At 38.0% G+C, this 22712-nt stretch overlaps 1 protein-coding gene across 1 annotated transcript in view; it reads right to left on the bottom strand.

Moving 5' to 3' along the window:
* LOC140928780 (inactive phospholipase C-like protein 1) overlaps positions 1-14729 on the bottom strand; it is a 33223-nt gene extending 18494 nt beyond the window's left edge. Inside the window, exons 1-10 of the mRNA XM_073378564.1 lie at positions 13882-14729; positions 13642-13791; positions 6350-6553; positions 5471-5510; positions 4948-5077; positions 3985-4097; positions 3142-3208; positions 2158-2251; positions 1421-1538; positions 28-113 (exon numbers count right to left, since the gene is read on the bottom strand). Of these exons, the coding sequence (XP_073234665.1) occupies positions 28-113; positions 1421-1538; positions 2158-2251; positions 3142-3208; positions 3985-4097; positions 4948-5077; positions 5471-5510; positions 6350-6553; positions 13642-13791; positions 13882-14104 (1225 nt within the window). The 5' untranslated portion in view covers positions 14105-14729. The remainder of the gene's footprint in view (positions 1-27; positions 114-1420; positions 1539-2157; positions 2252-3141; positions 3209-3984; positions 4098-4947; positions 5078-5470; positions 5511-6349; positions 6554-13641; positions 13792-13881) is intronic.
* Positions 14730-22712: the final 7983 nt, after the last annotated feature.

Below are 22712 nucleotides of genomic sequence, written 5' to 3'. Positions count from 1 at the left end.
TAATTCGGCAACTCGTGTAATACTTACATTCTACGCATTTACAGCCTTTTTTAAGAACATCAATGTAAGCTGTAACGCTTGAAGGTCCACTAAGTTGATTTTCTAATAAGTATCTGCAAAACAGTGACAACAATAACAATCATCGTCATAATCATCATCTGCCCTCTCGCTTTCACCGTTCGCTTCCCCTCCTCTCTTCTTCTTTCAATTGTCTTGCCTCGTTTTTTCCCCTTTGGCTGGGCTTTAACTAGGCTTCATTTCGGTGGGACAGTTTTTTAAAACACTTAGAACAAGATATTCATTGGAATTTTCGGGTAAACTATTCATGTTTTTGGCGCTGTTCTTTTTGCTGCTACGGTTTGAAAGAATTTTTCCCCTGCACAACTTAGATATCGAAGGTTTCTATGACCGTTTATACCGATGACGAAACAAGTGGTACGATGAAGGTGGTTACGGCGCGGGCTTTTCCAAGCGGTTCAGGGGTGAATGGGTTAAAACAAATAACACTCTGCAACAAAAATTGTTTAAAACTGTTTAAATTTACAATTGATCCTGCTTTAATTCAATGATCATCACTGAATACCATCTGTTAACATGAACTGCAGCTTATAGACCACAATCAGTACCGAGCCTGTCTATGGGTACCTGCAGACGTCGCTTTGCCGCGTGTTTTCTATCAGACCATCAGCTTTTAAACGAAAAAGTCGCTTACATTTTCAAGAATATTTTAGCGCGATAGCGCTGCTGGGTAGATTGAGCAACTACGACAGCGACGGCTACGAAAACGTCACTTAAAAAGTTAATTCGCGCTGCCTCAAACTTTTTTCCCGCTTGTTTCATCTCGTTTAATTCGCCAAATGTTGGTAAATTTTCTGGAGTGGAATTCTAAAAGACTCTATCAAAGTAAAAGAAAAGAAAAAGAAAGTCGTTGTCTTGTGTTCCTGTCCTCGGCAAAACGTTAAATTAGGAAGTTTCACGTCGTAGTCGCGCAACGACGGCAAAGAAATGTACCAAAAAGCGTGATGCACGTGCAGAGTTGCTGCTTGCTAATCTAAACCTATTGGTTATTTACCGTTCTCGTTGCCGTTGCCGTTGCTGTCGTCGTTGCTTAAGCTCCCTACTACTCTTACCAGGACGGAAACGTAATGATTAAAAAACAATGGGTTTAAAAAGGAAAACAAAAACTCTGAAGGCGGTGTATCACACAGTTTTTTGTTAGATTTCTTTGCTGTCATCGCACTGTACTGCGATCATTTCCTAATCATCGCTTTAAATCTGTAAGACGTAATCTGTACGTCGGGAAATACCCAGACAAAGGCTATCAGTGGCAGCCCAGCGAGTGATACTAAAGATAACCAATGATTGAAATTTAAAAAACCCAGTAGATTCAGACAATATATCCAGACAAGGAAAAACTCACGTGTTATGCGAAGATGCAATGAAGTAATGAGATAATGGATGTGTCATATCTTGACAAACTTCACCATGTTCACAGTCAAAAATATGACAATCACCTTCTAATAAATATTGCGTGAATCCTGCAGGTGAAAAAAAATTGATAAATTAATAACACAGTGCTATCGATCTATACTCAAAGTAAGCTGTGTCTGTCTTGATATGATGTCTTATCTTTCTAAAATTCATTATCTCCTTCTCTGTCTGCTGTTGTGGAATAGAGAGAAAAAATACCTACTTTTGTCTGTACAGAACTAGGATATTTTTGGCCTTTATACATTTATAGGAGACCTATTTCCTTTGTTCAGAAAAACAGAGGATTCATGTGCGTGTTAAAATGATGAAGAAAAGAATTGACAGGTATAGCTTGAATTCCAAGTTTTCAGAGACTTGTGAACATTCATTCCCAGAAAATATTTTCTTGATGAAGGAGCTGGACAAGTTAACTTGACCACTTTGTGCAATTTTCAGTTCTTGGCAAACATTATCGAAAGAAATAGAATCGACTAAAACCTAGGTGGCAGGTGGTTAATGCTGTTGCCAAGCTCTTTCAATATTCAGAGATACTATTTTTATTACCTTGATCAGAGAATGATAAGCACACGTCAGGAAGGGAAAATTTCAGCATTACTTAAAGATTTCCTTGTATTGTTTGCAATCCTGAAAACTCACATCCATTGCTAGATAGGTTATGAAACTCACCATCTATTCCTAAACATTTTAATCTCCTCCCTTCTTCTGTTGGCTCACATCGTTTTATTATATCTAGACAATGTTCTTTACCCACTCTTGACAACTGCAGACAAAGAAAGAGGAAAATAGTGATCTGACATTAGAGGTTTGACAAAAATACGAGGGATTTTAACTTCTTCAGTGGTGGAAAACAAGAGATTCGTTTTAAATTCGACATATTATAGCATATATTTAACAATATTATTCCTCGAGCCCCAATGGTCTCTGAGTCAATAGCCCATGAGGTCGAATGTAGAATCAGCTATTGACTCAGAGGCCATGAGGGCAAGAGGCATACAAGTAATTGTTTTAATAAAATTCAACTAGTTGGTCAAAAATATCAAGACAAAACAACTTCAGCTAGCAAAACGCGATTCAGCTACCATGGTTTTGGTTTTCGAAGCCAGTGCTTTTCGCTTCTAGTGGCCTATAACATGTAGCCTAGTAGCAGTTCAACCAATCAGAACGCAACATTAATAATAGACCACTAGTTGAATTTTACAATTGAGAAATAGTAGATAAAGTGCAATGGTTAGGAATTAGCCTAGCCTCTTGCGCAGGCATCACGGTGGGAGATAGGGAGAGAACGTGAAGTGACAGTGACTTCTCCTTTTTCTTTTCTCCTTTTCTCGTTCTCAGATTCCTCACGGACAGTGTAACTGTTTCAAAAGGAGTTGCCTGCGGATTGAGGGGGCTAGAATTAGCCCACCAGAAAAACATCCTTGTTAGCTGTTTTGGACTTGACCATGCATAGTATTCAATAGCATTGCCACCATTTTAAGCTGACCAATACAAACATCCCCATCAACTTATTCGGAACCAAATACAAACGGTTTTGCACAGTCAGCGAGCCCTCAACATAAACTGTAGTACCGTTACTTTGATCTTTCATAACCAGTCTGCGATTTTAACTCTGTGATTTAGCCAAAGAAAAGAGTTCATATTATTACATACCCCTTGCTCAGCTTCCAGGAATAGCAGTAGATCATCAGTTGTTAAAAAGTCACTATTGCTTGCATATCTTCCAAAAAATAAAGAAAAAAATTTGTTTTGAGGCCATTCGCCACTTAACCCTTTAAGCCCCAGTATCCACATACAAATTCTCCAAACTGATCTCCATACATTTCCTTAAAGAATTAGTTGAGAGAATTTAATAATAGATCAAGGCATTTTCTCTTGGGTGATCATTTTATTTATTCTCATAACTTATCTCTTGACAGTGTATGGATAGTGTTAGGAGAAAATGATCTTGGTGACTATTGGGACTTAACGGGTTAACAAATGAGAAGGAACTTAGCCTCATTAACAATCACAAAGACTTCCTGGATTGTTACTGGTGATGTCCTAGTCAGCCATTGGCCAATTTGTTTCCAGTCCTTATTAACAACCCCAGACGTCTTTGTGAAAGTTAACTCTCACCAGTTTCTCTTTCGTTTCTAAAGTGGTGAACAGAGGCCCAAGCTGTTCCAGCACTTGATAATCCCATATCACTGCTGCTATTAATGCTTTTGACATGTTTTTCACAAATTCTTAAGACCTTTAATGAGTTCCATGTGACATAGAACCCTAATAAAGCACTGTTTTGAACAACCTAGCTAGAAACATTTGTGGGTTAAAGTGCTTTAATTTAATTTTTTTAAAAAACATGACTGTTGTTTTTCACATTGATGGTTTCCTCTTTTCTTGATTTACCATTGGTAAAAGCTCTGACCCCCCTCCCCTTCCCCCCCCCCCTGAATCAAAGGGACTGGGCAACAAAAGGAGTCTCTGCAAGCCTGTAAAATTAATATTACACACCTTGCCAGAAGAAAGTAGACTTCAGGTCTTGTAGTAAGTTCTTTGTAAAATGACAGGAACTCATCTCTAGATAAACTATTCTTTTGTGAATTTGAACTAACAGCAACTGCTTCCTACCAAAAAATAGGACATGTTGACACTATCAGCGCATAAAATAGCCAAAGACACTGGGCTTGATAAATGTCCTGTCTGGTTCATCCAGGACAAGTAACTTTTACACTCACTTGCCAATGGGCAACTCTAAGTAAGTTACCTTGTTACTAAATCATTAAAACAAGAAGCAAACAAGCAAGAAATGGCCCCCGCGGAAGTAGAAATGTGGGAACTGCTTGTCCAAAGGAAAACTGGTTGAAATTCAGGGGCATTTTCAAGCCCTTGCAAAACAGCCACGCATCTCTCTCCAGGAAAGTAACCACAAATATTGGTTACACATTGCAAATGGAGTCAATGTTTCACAAGAAAAGAAGAGGGTTTATCTCGCAGTTGTTTGCTCCTTTGGCCAAATAGGTGGCTATTTCTGTTGTCAGAGGAAGTTTAGAGCCTCTGAGTGGTTAACTGAGGACATAGATTTAGTCACGCGTGTTGCATCAAATCGTCGGTTTCTCAGGCAAAATTGTCACATGAAAAGAATCAAGTTTTGTGAGGTAACACTACTGGCAAGCTCGCACAACAACAACAATGATGGAAACTAGAACATCAAGAAAGAAACAGGTTTGATAAGCAAAATTAACAAAAACTCTGACAGCACACTTTTTGGTAGATTTCTTTGCCATCATAGGATGACTAATGCCAAACTTGATTGGAATCACTATGATTGTTGCTTCATCAATAGCGATCATCGCGACTTCAATTTCGTTCGAAATACCCATACACAGGCACAGTTTATAAGAGTGTCAACGTGGGAGATAAAGAAAGAAACACATTAAATAGATGTTGGATAAGTTCAAAGAGGCATTTACCAACCTTAAATCTCTGTTTAATGACACTTTCTGGAATTTGTTCATTAAGTTGTCTAACAACAGACAACACTTCCTTTTCATTTAATCTCCCTTTTCCTCCATTGTCAGCTAAAATAAACTGCTCTTTTAACCATGTAGCTAATGTCAAGGAAAAGGTATATTTTAGTAACACTACTAAAATTTTGAACGTTTATAATGCTTAATACAGTGAAGCACAAAAACAATAAAGACAAGGGAACTTGTACTCACAAGATATACCTGCCAACTTTTTTTGAGTCAGAGGCAGGAGATTAATATTTTATTCCCTTAGAGTGCCATGAGATGATCATATCTAAAGATTTTTGAAGACATTCCAAGATTTATGAAATTTTAAGTTCCAATGCTTTCCCTTCAAACTGGAAATTTAATTCTGGTATGGTAATGCACTCCTTTACCAATATATTAGTGAATGTTACTCAGAAAGAGTAGAACAAGCTGAGTATTTTCATAGCACCCCCTTAAACAAAAACATTATTTTAAAAGGATATCTATCACGAATCTGTTGTCTGTTTTCCACAGGACTGCTAGCTGTTAATTAATAGAAAATAAACCAAAAATTAGTAACAATGTAGTTTGATGGTGCCCTTGACTGAATTGTGCTCATGCTTATTCTGGTATGCTTTGAAAGATCTCTTCACTCTGCACAAGTTTGCGGACAAAGTCATCCTTGACCATTAAAACTGATGACATAACAAGCAGTAGAAGGGACGTGGATCTGCACAGGCGGTTACGGGTGACTCAGAGAAGAATGGGTTAATGAGGAGTGTTTTCCATTTGACTAAAACTTCTGAAAATTTGGAAACAGTGGCGAATGGTCTGGAAGTTCCATAGGAAAATTTCCAGAAAGTCCCAGAATCGTTGAATTTCTGAAATGCGAACTATTCAACCAAAAGTTGTAAAGTAATGTGAAGAACAAAGCCTCCTTCCTGTATCTTGTGGCTTTGTTTATCATAAACTACCTAGTATCAATTATAGTTTTTTAATCAGTTTAATTTTTTTCAGATTAATTTGTATTTTCCCACAGTAACTTACTGTCATTGCTTTTATTTTAATTTTTTCCTTTAGTTGAGCACTTTATACATGAGCCACTGGCTCGTGACACTGGGTGACCACTCCCCACATCCTCGACGATAAAGAAAATTCATTCGTTCATTCATTCAAGTTCTGAAAATTCTGGGAGAAAAATTGAATGGAAGGAAAACTTTCGGGGAGAAATTTGTTCCACTCGCTACTTGAAGTTCCCACAAATTCAAACCGGAAGTTTTGGTTAAATGGAAAGCGCCCGTGGAAACCAGGGTTAAAGAGAGCTTGCAACTCAGGAGAAAAGACATGTACCTGTCAATCATACAAAGTACAAGCATTCTTACCTTTCTCTGAGTCTACAAGACACCGAAGTCCTGTAACCCAAATATTTGCCTCATCTGGAGAATATGCAACAAGATTCAAAGTCTCAAAACTGTCACTGTAAATAATAGAAAATGCGCAGTCTTCTTGGAAATCATCTCTGTCCATTTCACGGAAGACTTCTGTGTTTTTTCCACAGCGGATCTCTTTTACCGTCTCAATTAGAACTGAAACACAATATCAGTGAATCAGTCCAATAACTTGCCACTGAGTGAATATTATTCATTGATTAATTTACTGATATCAAAATCTTTTACAGCATATTGCAAACAACATATTCACTTATTCCTACTTTGCTGAGTTTAAGTAGAGAGTGGAAAAGACAAGCCAGGGATAGTTGTCAATGAATAATATTGTTTGCCTATCAAGCTAGGGCATAAATGTTTGAGGCCAGGCCAAACAGTCACGATATATAGTCACAATCAAACTCAACCTACTTTTGAAATGACTCCTGGGTTCAAACCTTTCACAGTCATATAATAGTAAGTTGTTGATATATACACGTATCATATACAGTACCATCAAGGCTTGTGGCCAAACAGTTCACCATGCCAGGGCAGGAAAGAAAAATTGAAATCCACTGGCATGTGCCAGTGGGCAAGCAAATTACAATATAACGAACTTGAGGAAAGTTGGAAAAATTTGTCAAAAATTGCTCAATTTAAGCAACTGGAAGCGGACATTAAATCATTAAATATAATATTATACATTTCCCACAATTTATGCTATTTCAGGGTAATTTACCACTAAACAGGCTTTGCAAGACATCTGACACCTTCAATTGTGGTTGTGCGTGATAACTAGGCAGTCCAGTTTATTAAAATATACAACAGTCCATAGTCTGCATTTTGTACCTAGTCCATATTATATGCCCAGTCCACTGAGTCCACAGTCCATAGTCTAGTGTAATCCGTGTTTTACTGACCATCATAAATATGGCCAAATTGGAAAGAAGTACGTAGTTGACTATCACGACAAATAGACCTTGTCACGGCTTTCGACACCATCTTGACAAGACAGTGGGCAAACGTGTGAGAAATTACAGTGTTTGTATGAGAATCCAATGTTACATAATTTCTGTAAAACGGCTGTTCTGAAAAAAATATCAATTGTAAACTAAAGCTACAAAGTGAGGGATTGCACTAAAAAATTTTGGGGCATACCTGTGCTTAAAATTTCTCCATCGAGGCTTGCTTTAGATTTACTGTTTAATGGTTTCCTCTCTAATTTTCTTGAGATCACTTCGTGTGTAAATACTAAAACAATTACTCTTTTCAATCTTGGTGAATAGTGGCTTTAGGAATATTTACCTCGCTTCGCAGCTCAGTGAATACCCTGCCACTATTCATCTTGATTTCAAAGAATAATTGTTAAATATTACTTTGCAACAAGGACATGTACATGCTTTTACAGGCTTTTGGCCCCATATACAATGTATTATTGTTATTCAATGAATGATCACTAATTGTATGCAAGCTTACAATTCGCAAGTATCATCTGGCTAAAAAAGCAATTTTTTGGTAGAAATGGCTAATATATCAAACTATTCATTAATTACATCCAGTTGTAGGATTATCTATATCTCACTTTTAATTTTAAATAATCGAAACCTCACAAGCCACTATACTACACTGATGCTTAAATGATTTTTACCAGGGCTCTTAAATAATTTATAATTTCAAGAGAGTTAAAAAGAATATTGTCAAAATAAGACATAAAAGCTTCACTTAAAATGCTGAATGTAGTTTTACAATAATTGCAAACAGAAATGTAAAGAAACAAAATGTAACAGGTGCTAGCAAACTCTTGACCCTTTCAATAAAACAAGTCACAAAATAATTCACAAGAGGGGCTTATTTCCCTGTGTCTATTTTTCCTCCAGTTTCCCTTTCTTATCACGGTCAAAATATCGGTAACCCAGGCTTTACTTGGTATTTTCAGTAAAACGTTATGATTAGCCAATATTTTTGGTATTAACATAAAAGATGGATCAAAACAAAATAACACACCCTATAGAATTCAATCACTCTAGACTTCGTATTGTTACTATTACAGTTTTAAGTTGGTGAAAATGTTTAGTAATAATGACAATAATAATAATAATAATAATAATAATAATAACAATAATAATACAGTAAAAAAACAGAAATTTCTAGTATGTAATAAATAATACATGAAAATAACTCTGACACAATACATCATAGATGGTATATGAACACTGTCAGAAACTACAGCACGTTCCACATTATTGCATGGCATATTAAAATGGGTTCTGTGTTAAAAAAAAGAGACTGACATTGTTTTCAAAACAATAAAACCTTTTAATCTCCACCAGCTGCTTTTAAGCCAAATTATTTTCAAAAAAATAATTGACTTAATGCAGATAACATACTGAATGGAAATTTAATGTTTCTAGAATAAGGGATATTTCATTTTCTTTTCTATTTCTGGTAATTTATATTTTCCAGAAAAAACAAAGGCCTTTTTTCTGGAGTAAAGTCCAGACCGCCCACATGTACAGCAATGGTTATTTGTTTTATCACTGAAGATTATCATGATGCCCTTATTTCAGATGCAATGTTATAGACCCAAAAATATTCTTCAGAAAAATTCATTGGGGGATCGATATTCTCATGAGAAAATTGTCATTCCACTCTTGATTTCAACTTCTGTGTGGAACTTTCAGTTTCACTGCACAGTTCACTTTGAGAATATTATAACAATGCACTTAACAAGTACATCTACAAGTAATTCTGATATTTCCTTGTCTTAGGTTATGCTTAATACTTCAAGTGTGCAAAGTAATAAATTCCAAGGGTGTGCTTTAAAACTCCGTGAAATCCAGAGTACCTACAATCTTGGACAAAACTGTAGGGAAAATTGCATACTTGAGAAGCATTTTTCTAAACATCGTAGATGTACCGGTTCTTCCCTCTCCCCCTTCCCCTGAAAGCAATGTTGTTGTGTATTAAAAAAAAAGCCTGATCCCTGGACGTTTGTAGGAAGCAATGTTGAACTGGGGGAAGGGGTTTTCTTTCCACAAAGGCATCGTTTTGGAAATAGTTTTGTTGCGTAGAAAAGTGGACATGATGAGGAAAACTTTCTCAAGTAGTTTTGTCCGGGATTGTAGCATATGATTTTTACGCAAAAAAGCTAAGACTTCCTAGTCACCCAAGAGCGAAAGTAAGGTGCCAAGGGCCTCACTAATTAAATTTCACTCATTAAATTTCACCCAGTTTATCCATAATATAGAGGATACTACATGGGTGTGCGGGGATATGAAATTCCTCTTAGAGGGTTGAATGATATTTCACTTGTTTACTGCACTCACTCGTCAAATAATTATTTTTTAAACATGAGTAGACAAATTATTCGTATCTCCAAGCAACCATGTAATGTTCTATTTATTATTTAAGCACCAATGAAATGCCAAACCATTTCCCTTTAATAGTTTTTTGCTGTGAAAGGCACGATTTGTTATGATTTATTATGTAGTCATATCAATGGTGATCTTTTCACGTGTGAAGATACCACGTCTTTGTGCAAAAGCTCACCTGGTATTTTGTTGGTGTCTACAATATATAATGAAGTAAATTATTACAGCTTGTTACGGAATATCCATTTATCAAATCTGAGCTTTTGTAGTGAACCTACCATGGGAACAAATTCCAACAGATACTTCGTCACTTACTCACTCACTCACTCATTCATTCAGTCAGTTAGTCAGCCAGCCTGAGTCAGTCAGCCTGTCAGTCAGCTTGTCAGCCAATCAGTCAGTCAGTCAGTCTGTCAGTCAGTCAGTGTGTCAGACAGCCAGTCAGTCAGTCAGTAAGTCAGTCAGTCTGTGAGTCAGTCAATCAGTCAGCCAGCCAGTCAGTCTGTCTGTCAGTCAGTCAGTAAGTAAGTAAGTCAGTCAGTCAGCCAATCAGTCAGTCAGTCAGCCAGTCAGTCAGTCAGCCAGCCAATCAGTCAGTCAGTCAGCCAGTCAGTCAGTCAGCCAGCCAGTCAGTCAGTCAGTCAGTCTGTCAGTCAGTCTGTCAATCAGTCAGCCAGTCAGCCAGTCAGTCAGTCAGTCTGTCAGTCCTTCAGTCAGTCCTTCAGTCAGTCAGTCAGTCAGTCAGTCAGTCAGTTAGTCAGTCAGTCAGTCAGTCATTCTGTCAGTCAGTCATTCTGTCAGTCAGTCGGTTAGTCAGGCAATAATTAAGTAAGAGGTACACAAGTAAGTAATATGTTTCTTAGTTAAGCAAGTAAAATGAAGCCCATGGGGCCAAAATCCCTTATGACCACAAACTAGGAAAGGCATCTTGCAATGCACATGTAATACCATGGTCCTACAGTGGACCCAGCAGACGCTGTGTAAAATCTAACATTGGGCATTAAAATGAACTTTAGATGTCAGCAGTTACCTCTAACATTAAGTTACATGCACAGCTGCAGACCCTGGAAACCACTGAGATTTAACAAACATGATAGCAAAATACACCTTTCCTGCATTCTGCTCCAGTGAGCATACACAATGAAACAAGATCTAGACTTGGGCTAGCCTACAAAAACAGCCATCTCTCCTCGCTCCTCGCTGCTAGGGGGAACATCTACACTTTGTGAGAGAAATTCTGGTCAGGAGATCTGATTGGTTGATGATGTAGTTATATTGTTTTAGCTATTGTTTACAAACGACAGACAAAAGACAAACAGTCGCAATGGTCAAATGTGAATACTATGAATCAAGTACAAAACAGTCAATATGAGTGGAACATATTCTTCTTTAAGAAAAGCATTTGAGTTTTGCTTGAGCTCGTTCACGGTAAAATGCAAAACTTTACCATAATCAAGCAGAAGAAACATAAGAGTGAATAAATTTACATATAGGACCCCATGACTACCAGAATTCTTATGTAAACATTGATTTACATCATCAGTACGGAATTTCTGTTGCTAAGGCGCAGACATCCGTCCTGGCCAAATGTCCTTTAGACAAGGAGTGAAGAGAGATATTGCCTTCTCCTCATTCAGACTTAAAAAATAAGGGGAGGGAGGCTCTGGAAAAAATTTTATCCTTGCAAAAATTCTCTATGTTTGAACACTGTTGTGAATGAACCGAAGCCCTAAGAGAACTGACTGGGAAAGGACAGTGTACGGCAAAAAGAGGAGCACATGTGCATGATGAGCATGTGATAATATGAGTGGAACCTTTGTGGAGTCTAGTAAATATATCATGCTAAGTTACAGTGGACTTTGCCAAAGAAGAAGGATACATTGTAATCAAACAACTAGTTAGTGTTCATTGTTCTTTCTTGTACTTTGAACTAGTATCTACCATTACTTAGTACAAAATCTTATCCAAATGTTGCACATTGTGTGACATAAGAACAGAGACATGATTGTTGCTAGTATGTCCTAAGTGTGCTTTCATAGGGCATCATTCTCAGGTTTATTACCAACAGTTTATGCTACCATAAACTTGAACTTGACAAAAATCGTTGGAATTGTTACTGCAAAGAAGAACATTGGTAACGATAGCTTGACTTCACCTTTGATCAATAGTATCATCTTTTAGCCTGTGCTGGCATGTAAAAAAAAGTCTACTTTGGTGGTGAGCAAAAAGAGTTAGAAGTACCTTGTTAATTCAGATATTAATTAATAATTATGCTAGTCTACTATAAAGCAATCGCCTGAAAGTCACCTTGAAAAAAATCACATGAGTGTGAATTGAACAGCACTTAGCAGGTAGAAAACAGATAACGATTTATGCTGATGACTTAGACTGAAGCAATCATTACATAATTGGACAATTATTTATTTGAATACCTGTTTTGGACTTCCCATGCCAAAAGATGACAAACAATAATTGAGAAACCCATCCAGAAAAATAATCGCAAAACATTCTTTGATAACATCCACTGGGAAAGAGATTTTGCATGAACCAAAAACATATTGTTTCAAAACTGAAGTTCCTACTGCAGCATAACCAAAATAGCACCATGCTAAATGGCAAGACCCTTATAAAGTTCTAAATGCAGTTCTAAAAACATTTTATTTACTTCCTTGTTTGTGAAGCACAAGAATCAAACTATTCTTATTACGATTGGATTGAAAATTTGCATTGAGCTTTTTTGTGACTGCATATTAAATCTAAACGTTAATTTTTAACTGCTCTATCAGAAGTAACAAACTGATAAAAATATGTAAATTAGCAGCTGAGGTAATGATGGTCATGTCTCTGGAACAGTAATCCCCACATTCAAAACATGGATTAGCGAAGTCGAGACAATAACAGAGGAAAACAGTTTGTCATCACATCTTCTACGTATAACGCAGCACATTTAAAAATTAACCTTTTTCATTCAAGTTATTTAACTTTCAAACTTGTTTAGTCGATCATTGATTTTGATCCGGAAGCTTGACAATCTTCCAAGTTCGAGAGTCAAACCAACGATAATATTTATCGCCACGGCGGAAATAAACCTTGTTTAAGACGTTAGCCCGCGGCTAAAATGGAGAATAGTTTCGTGCACAGAAAAACTAATAAAAAACATTAATCGCAATAAAAAATATTCTCATTTATATATGTTTACTCTTGTAATTCTTTGATGCAGGAGGTTTCGACGATTCTCAAAAGGTAACTCCGTATTTTTAACCCAAACATAAAATATATTAGCTTATGCTTGAAGAAGTTGTATTCGAAAATATTTAGTTTATTATGGGAAACTTCTGAACAGTGTATGAATAATAGTTAGAACAGAGCTTTATTTATTTAATGCATATTGCAAGATTCAACTTGATCATCGGCGGAATTTGACAACTGTAGCAACAAAAGTATGTCCCAACACAATCATTTCCTTATTTAATCAGACAACTTAGGGACCAAGAGTTCCATTTTTTTTTAATGAAACTGTCATATGCGACAGACAAAAAAGTTTGTGTGTAAAATGGCTTTAATGTAAGCTTAGACTTTGTCCATAGGGAAACTGAGCTAAATCCACGTTTAAAGATTTAAGTGAAAAGCAATGACTATTTACAATCCGTCTGACATAGATGACAAGTAATGTTCAGCAGATACTACACAAAATGCCACGTTAAGCTTATAATATACTGCTTAACAGAGAACAAACTTGGAGCGCATATCCGGCAAAGTCTGATCTATAACACATGATTCACTGAAGGTCGAAACACAACACACTGCACAACATGACAGCTAGAATACACAAACAGAAAGAGGATATAAATTCATATAAGACTACACAAGATCACTTACTTCTTGCTTTGTCTGGCTTCTTGGAAGAGGGCCGCCATCGAAGACTGGAAAGATCTTCATCCAGGAAGAAAAACCTCTGGTACTGCCTCGAGTTCGAGCGAATTTTCATCAATTCAGAGCCATTCTGCATAAATGTTAGACAGTCCGCGGCTATGGTGAAAGGCGAACGGTTAATCATTACGCCTAAGAAACAACATGATAAATATTGAAAACGCTTGCAGATTCTTCAAGTAATCTCACCATTGATAATTCGTTTGTCCTCCGGTCGGGCGATGAAAGAGACTGACTTTTGTAATGCTCGTTTCGTACTTTTCCCATCTTTTTTTAGAACGCTTGATTTCCTCGGGATGACTCCCACTGGTACATCGTCGCCGATGCCGTCTTTCTCCTCTAAACTTTCACCGTCTCCATTAGTGAATGGAGATTGTATTTCACTTGAAACAACTGAAGAAGAATCGGCCATATTAATACAACACACAGCAACAAACCATGATTAGTTCGAGGCTCTGCGGCCGAAAATCTATTTTGATCACACCGCGGGGTTGTTGTGAGACGAAAGCAGCGCGGTAGACTGGGAACGAACACAAAATTTTCATCTCATTGACATGACAAAACTGAGGCAAGACGCCCTGAAAAATCGGGAATTTTTTCAACTTATTCTCTATGTTCCTTTCGGTAGCAGGTTGATCGCAAGTCGGCGAGGCCCAATCAGACTTGAAAGTAAACAATAGAGCAGATGAATTCGAATTGAATTAAGTTATATTTACATTGAGAAAAACAACTAAATTTTACACAGTTGAAATATAAAGTTGACAATTACCCGCATGTCATATGGAAATGGCAAGTAATGGTAGAACAGTTATATAAGGTAATCATTCAAAACACAGGAAAAATATCCTTATTTTTTCATCATTTTTTCGCTCTAGCGAGAAATAATTATTTAAGTGTCATTTCAATTTCATGAATTAAAAAATGCTGTGGTTACTAGTAAGTGAAGTTCTAGTAATTATTTTTTGCCCTTAATAATCTCAGTCAGGATTATTCATGTTTTTGACTGAACTTATAATGGACAGTTTTAGCCATATATGCTTTATAATTTATAGACCACAACATTTTCGATATTTAAGCTTAGACATGATGTATTAAATAAAATTCCATCTCCTACTGGGATTAAGAGCGGATTTGCTTCTAATGGTTGTATTTTGTCGTTTCAACACAATAATTTTGATTACAATAAGTTAGTATGTTCACAGTTAAACTAGGACAACGAAATATTAAAAAAGGAAAGTGACAGGGGCAAAAAGGAATACGACTTCCGTTTTAACGTGTACCAGGCTTTAGATAGTGGGCAAGATGGTGGAATAAAATAAAATGAAATAAACGTTAAAAGTCTAGCGAAAACAAATGGCGAAAACGCTAGCTCATTTTTAAGGCCCGATTTCGGTTGCTTTGAACAGCCTACTAAGACGAAAATCAGAAGTATTACACACAACTATCAATATATATAATATATATCTATATATAGATAGATACAGCCTAGTATTAGCTGAATAAGGAAGATTTATTTAAAAATGGGATATTTTAAGCGCTGCACCGGAAGGAAGTCAGCGGTAATACGGTACTTGACCGAAAAGGGAGCTATAACAAGCTATAACAAATGAATGCTAAATAACTTATGCCCATTTTCATTACATACCTGCTCTCCAATGCAACAGTTTCATATTTTGTTTAAGCGATCAAAACTGCAGCCTTCGATGATGGTCTTTCTTATGATCTTCCACTTTTCTTTTCAGAGCGTCCACCGGCGGGAAAAATAACCTGCTCGCAGGTTATTAAAACTGCTCGCCATATATGTATTAGTACTTTGTCACAGGCACGATAAGATAAATGCTGTCGACAAATATTTCCAGAGAGTTCAGTCATTTAAAAAAAACACTTAAATTACGTCTCCCACATGTACAAGGAGTGGGAGTTTAGATATCGCAAGTCGATATCTATATATATTATCTGCCCACAAGGAGTGGGAGTTTAGATATCGCAAGTCGAAATCTATATCAGCGACTTCGAGTACTAGTGACCCACGTAGAAATTGATGGGACGTTTTACATGTATAGGAATGCCATGTGCGTGGGAGGCTAAACTAATCTGTGTTGTTCTTTATGCACCGTGAGTAAGGCGCGAAAAAGAACTGGGCCCCAGAATGAGGGGGGAAATGCGGAAGGAGGAGGGGAGGAAGGAAATTCCTTACTCTCCCTCCCCGTCCCCCTCCCGCTGATTTCCCTCTCACACAAGCTATTTCAGTTTTGTTTTCCTTTTGTTTTTTGTTTTTTTCGCACCCGGCGCCCGTTCTAGAAAGTCCCTGTAACTTTTTGGGTCCGAACCCAAATATTAACGAATATTAACTACACAAATGTGAAAAAGATGAAAACAGCAATCAAGGTCCATAGGCTTAGCCAAAAAGAAGTTTTAAAATAAAATGACTGAACCTCGCATTCAGAAGCAAAAACATAAAATTAGAGCCACTGGCCTGGCAACACTGCTGCTGACTACCAGTCTCAAGTCGTCTCTTTTGTCTTCATTAAATATTAACAAGACGCTGTGGGAGAGTATATTGGGGCGTCGATGTTCTACACGTGTGTGAAGTTTTTTTAGGTGTATTAGGAATGTGTGAGTAGTGCAGTAGCGTTTTACTATATTTTAGGGGTCGGTTGAGGTGTGTGAGGTGGAAGGCGTGTAATTATTTTTTACGTGGATTGGTAAGGACAGCGGGAAACACACTGCTTATGCGCAATGTCTCCAATCTCAATGTTTTCCTTATTTATCTCATGCACGATCACGGAGTTTTGCGTGACATCTTCTTTGGCTCTCGACAACTGAGAGCAAAAATATTGTCAAACTCTTGGCAACAAGCCAAACCCGGTCAATTCCAATAATTTTGGGCAAATTTACCTTCAAATCTTTGAAAATCACCCGGCTACTAGGTAAGATAAGCTCAATAAGATTTTTGAGGGTATCATTTCCGAGTAAAAAATCATCCTCTGAGAGGACATGTCCTTACTGGCTATGAAAAAGGGCAATAACCAGCACCTATGGTCCGGAGGAAAAACATTCACGCCGTGTGCTGCGAGAACAATTATTTTCCAAAGGGAAAATTTAAATTATTTACTAGTTTGTTTCACTCAGTGTACCTTGTTTTTTTCAATACGTTTGTTTTCTATTGCCAGTTTGTTTGCCGTGCATTATCTTTGGTCCGTATGTAACAAGGATAAATGCTGTGTCGTGACACATCATGAGGCGTACATTCGCTTCCCTTGGCTTGTTTACGTTCGCACGTATTGCGTTCCTATTGCTACTTTGAATCAAAACAAGCAATCTCGATTACTCTATTTGGGCGACGCCCAGATAACGTGGAAAGTGTGTAGAGGACGCGAGGGGAATGAGAAGGAAGAAAAAGTAGAGATTCTCCTCTCTTTCCCCCTCTCTCCTTCCTGTTTTGCCGAGATGCCTGAGATGCCCTGCTAGTCTCCACAACGGCGTACAATTAATAGAGAGCTTAAGCAAAAACGACGGCGACAGCAACAAGAACAGCAAAAAAGCAATAGATTTGATAAACAAAACAACAACTTTGCATGTGCATCAAGCTTCATACTTCGATACTTTTTTGCGTTACGCGTTATCAGTGACATCACCTGGAGCAGTTGTTATGAAAGTTATGGACCAAAAGACACTCGTTAAGCGCAGATGAAGTCATAAGGTGCGTATAACAGTATATATTTTAACACCAAGAGAGTTTGCCAGACACGAGGTCACAAATCTTTGATTGACCACTCCAGAAAATAGCATAACATACCATAATGCTCTTTGTTTGTCACCCCGAAATTTTGTATAAGCATTGTCTCCAGTTTCTCTTGGGAGTTAAAATGGCCCCAAGAGAAACTGAAAATAATGCTTAGGCAAAATTTTGGGGTGACAAACAAAGAGCATTATAGTATGTTATGCTATTTTCTGGGTGGTCAATTGGAAACCTTACCAGACACTCTTTCTCTTTCTTTGACCGGAATAAGACTCGGCCCCAAACAAGCAAGACGAGTGAATGATTCAACGGCTAGCTTATACATCACTAGCAGAACGAAGATTACAGAAATTCGCCGACCATCAAATTCTGCGCTGACTTATTCCCTGCTCACAGATGTCCTTCCGCTATATAAGTTTAAAATAAGACTAGAATGCGCGAGCGTGAATTGATCAAACGCCCTTTTAATTTCTAAGGCCCACTTTCCGGCAAATAAAATGAACTAAATGTAAAATAGAAATGGCGAAAAATTCAACTTCTAATTAAATCTTTTCTTATGGTTTAGTATAAACTATTCTCGAAACTGAAAATGTTTTGATCAAAGCTGTGTAAATCGAACCGAAACTGTGCATGGAACCTTGTGTTTATTTCCTGTATTTATCTAACCTATTGTATGGAGTATGTGTGAATATCTTCATTATGAATGGGTATATTTCAAAGACGGCTACAAAACGATCAAGAATACTATCGAAAGACAATATACAGAGCGGGGGCAGCTGTAGTGTCAACTATTACAAGTATAGTACTTGTAGCGTGAAGTGTCATCCTGTAATTAAAGGCGTAGGTATGTGATAATCAATCGGCACAATATGCTGAGCATAAATTCTTTCCAAGTCAGTAGAACTCCTTGAAAGAATTCGAATCAAAGCAATTTTTTATTTATGAGTTCCTGTTTACCATTATCAGGATAAAATAAGCAATATTCCTGTAACATATGAAGGCATATTTTTGGAGAAAATAAAATGGCTTCAGAAAAAGTGACAGATGAATTGAGATCAGTTGAGAGCACTGTGTGTATAGAAGACTTAGGTAAGAAAACATTTCAGCCATAATTATAGATAAAGTTATAGATAGATAAATATTAGTTGGGGGGAGGGGGCAGACGTTCGTTCAGTCATGCCACATGTTCAGTGCCACGCCACGTTCAGTCATGCAGACGTTCGTTCAGTCATGCCACGAAATATCCACGCAACCACGCGCGAGGTAACTTCAACCGCGTGGTTAGAAATACCTCGAGACAAATCGCCGGTGGAATAAGGCGTATATGAAGATCCCCTCCCTTCCCCTCTTGTTTAGGATTTGATGCGAGCAAGACTTTTCCCGTCGACTGTCGAATCCTTAGACGCGTCTTGTAATCAGACTCCTCCTCTCTTTCGGTTAATAATGTACCCTGGGGGACACCCTGGGGTCGACGAAAGGGGCATGCACGGTTATGGTTATGGACAAAAAGGAGAGACTCTTGAGCTAAAGGCTGGCTATGGAAAACATGTCAGTTACTTAATACAAGGACTCGAGTTCTGGAGAGGCTCAGTGGTCATTTCAAGAGCTTTCTTAGTCAGTGTTCCATCTGAACAAGTACGACTGAGGACTTCAAACAGAAGATTGAAAAAAAACCTGCGAAAGGTAGAAACGAGGAAAAAAAACGGATCGAGTTAACTTTAGCAAAGACCAGTCACGTGGCAGCTGCTCGGAAGAGAAGTCACCAATTGAAACAATTGAAAGAATGACATGTCAATGTTTTCTACGACCAATCAGGAGAGACCTTACGAGCAGCTCCTACACAGCCCGCAAAGACTTCTGGGACTGTCTCTAGGGACAAGGAAAATAATGGCCAATAGGGACTTAATCATCCAACGACGCGAACGGCAACAAAAATTTAAAAAAATAGGTTTAATGAGCAAAACTTTAAACAACTTTGCGCGTGAATCACTCTTTTTTGCACATTTCTTCGCTGACAACGTGAAAATGCCTTATTTCGCGTTTTATGGAGAACGTAAACAAGCAACGATGAAATTTTATTTCTGTTTATGAACTTAAGTATTGTCCCTTGGAATTCAACTCCAGGAGGGTTGGCCTACATTTGACAAAGTAAGTGGGTAGAAATAATTGCGATAAAGACTGAAAGAACGCAAATTCACTTTTTAAGAGACGTTTTCGTTGCCGTCACGTCGTTGGATCTTAAAGTCCCCAATAGCTGACCCGCGTCTGGCCCGCGCGACGACCCGCGCGTCCCCAGTAACGATCTCCGAAACAATTGCGAGACGCATTTCGGCTCCAGTTCCCGTCTCATTTCTTACAATAGGGACCTTAAGATCTGAGGACGGCGACGGCAGTGAAAACGTCGCTAAAAAAGTGAATTCGCGTTCTTTCAATCTTTATCGCGATTACTCCAAGTCACTAACTTTGTGAAATGTAGGCGAACCCTCCCAAAGTTGAATTCCTAAGAACAATATCCAAGTTCAGAAAGAGAGAGGAAACGTCGTCGTCGCTTGTGTACTTCCTCTGTACATCGTGAAATTAGGCATTTTCACGTCGTAGTCGTGCAGTGACGACAAAGAAATGTACAAAAAAGCGTGATGCACGTGCAAAATTGTTGTTTTGCTAATCTTAACCTATTGCTTTTGTGGCGTTCCTGTAGCCGTCGCCGTCGTCGTCAGAACTTAAGGTCCCTAATGATGACAAAAAGAAAAACACATCACCACAGAAGATTTAGTGCACTTGCCGGGAACCAGCTTTTGGCGCCAAGAATCCTGGAATCATGACAATCATGTGGGTGACCTAGCCTCCCTCCCCCGCAGACATTCTTAGGCGTGCGTCACGCACGCCTAAGAATGTCTGCGGGGGAGGCTAGTGGGTGATCATTATTTTGGTTTACGGTTGCCTACATTAACCCAGGACCGAGTTCTCAGCTCAAGTGCATGCCGCGCAATTCCATTCCTACTTCTCCAATTTCCAGCTCTAAACCAGTCAACCGAACATACATGGCTTTTTCTTAGAAAATGTAAATCAAAAACCGAGTCCGCCAACGTGTGGAGATTACATGCGGGTGTTCACTGATAGGGGAGGGGTGGGGCGGAGCGTCGTGGAGTGTTAGGTTTCGGACGCGATAAGACTTCTAGTTTATCTATTCTTGGTTAATTTTTGGTCCCTCCCTCTACTTTCCAAGGAGATGGGAAATGGAGTGAGATAGAAAAAATAGATGATTTAATTTCCCAGAAGATTTGGACAGTTTGTGCCTTATCTGAGGGCCCAATGTCTTTACAGCACCACCGATAGTAAAAACAGATTTGAAGTTTTTCTTCTGTTAAAAGACATTTGCTCTCGTTACAGCTCTGGCTCTGAGGAGGGCTAATTTTGTTAGCCGAAACATTAGCCTATAATAAATCAGTCTTTTGCTGTAGTGCCAGCCTTGTATTCAGTTTTGTTTTAGTTTTTCAACGCCTCTGAACGCAAATCAAGACATACACATCATCCGAAATAATTTTGTTGCCTGATTTATCACAAGAGATTATATTTTTAGAATGAGAGCCAATCGAAAAACATGGCAAATGTTACATTCATTTTTCACAAGATATTAACAGCTGACGCGATTAATTTAAGCAACTTTTTAATTAAATGTTTTGAATAGACAGGAAGTCTGATATGAGAAAAACTCTAGAGCGGAAAAAAGAGATAAAAATTGCTTACTAAGGAAATGCATTTTCTAATTAAAAATTTTCGAAAAATTAAATTGAAACAGAGGATCCACTCTTCTGTGGTTAGAGTTTTTTTAATCATTTTCTTTTTCTTTTCTCGCCTCTCGATTTGATAGGGCAAAATAAAAACTGAAGAACCTATGACTGTCACAATATGAATATTGAAAGAAACGGTTTTATCACAAGTGGAAGTGTAGATACATTAGAAGTATGCAAGCTCCTCCTTTAGAAGCCTAAACCGTAGAAACCCATAATTCAGTGTGTACTGGTTTGCCACTCATTTGATTTGCACTTCTATTATTACAGTGTTATGAGACCATGTGAACCCAAAGTGTTATGCCGAGTTGTGACATTCAAAAGATATGTTTTGAACAACATCAGATGATGCGGTTCTCAGTGAAGGCTTTTTTGGGAAAATACATGAAGAATTTTCAGGAAAAGGCAAGGCCGAACCCGCCAGCTGAAAAACTGTATGCAAATTACCCGATCAATTTACTTGCAACGTACAAAAAACACCAGTTGTTAATTGCTTCCTCCTAAAAGTGCCTGGTAATGTTTGATAAGCTTTCCGCTGTCTGGGAAAAATAATTAAACAACCTGAAAATATAAAATATGAAATAAGAAAAAGTTATCCTTTGAAATAAAAATTTGATTAAAAAAATTGCTGTGTAACTAAATCCAGATTGGCTTGACTAGTAACTTTACATCCTAAGTTATAAATCAAAGTGAATTCATCATTCTGAAAGGTACATTTTCGAGGACCAAAAATAATTTTACATTGCATATCCGCGTCGTCGCGTCCATCCTGTCTTGGCAGAGCATAATATTGTTTCTGTATTGCTAAGTCCTCACGTCTTTCTTTAATCAGCCATCATTGAGCTAATTAATCTATGCAAATACTTCCCTAATCGCTAGTTTAAAGAAATTGACAAGCTCAGGGCCATCGTTTGTTTTTAAAACAGTGTGACATGACGATGCTTTAATCTCAAAATGCTTCTTTCTTGAAACCTCTGCTCATCAAGCATCAAAAAATCTGGACTCGTTAATCGTTTTCTGTATTGTTCTGCACGCTTTGTCTTTTATTCCGGCGGCAATTGGCAATGGAATCATCTCGTTAACGACGTGCAAAAGTCCTTCACTTCAAACACCTTCCTTTGTCCTTCTGGGCTGTACGGCGTTTGCTGACGCACTCACAGGATTCATTGCTCAGCCGATAGCAATGGCATCTTTCGTGGTCAAACTTCGAAGGCAATTTCCTTCTGCCTGTTACCTTGATGCTGTTAAAGAGTGCTTAGGGTGGCTCCTAGGAGGTATTTCCTTGAGTATCCTAGCTTTACTGAGTATTGAACGCTATCTTATCCTACAACTGGGGCTCCCGCGCTATTGTGCTGTTGTCAATGTCAGACGTGTGTTAGTGGTAGTCGCCATGTTCAGCGTTTCATTGATCATTCTGGAAGTACTTCGCTTTCATGTTCTTAGCAACAAGAGTTACGTTGTTATTCATCTGCCGTTTATGTTTTTAG

The sequence above is a fragment of the Porites lutea genome, chromosome 2 (assembly GCF_958299795.1).
Source record: "Porites lutea chromosome 2, jaPorLute2.1, whole genome shotgun sequence".
In the NCBI taxonomy this organism is placed as follows: Eukaryota; Metazoa; Cnidaria; class Anthozoa; order Scleractinia; family Poritidae; genus Porites; species Porites lutea.
This window is presented reverse-complemented; position numbering and strand designations above follow the sequence as displayed.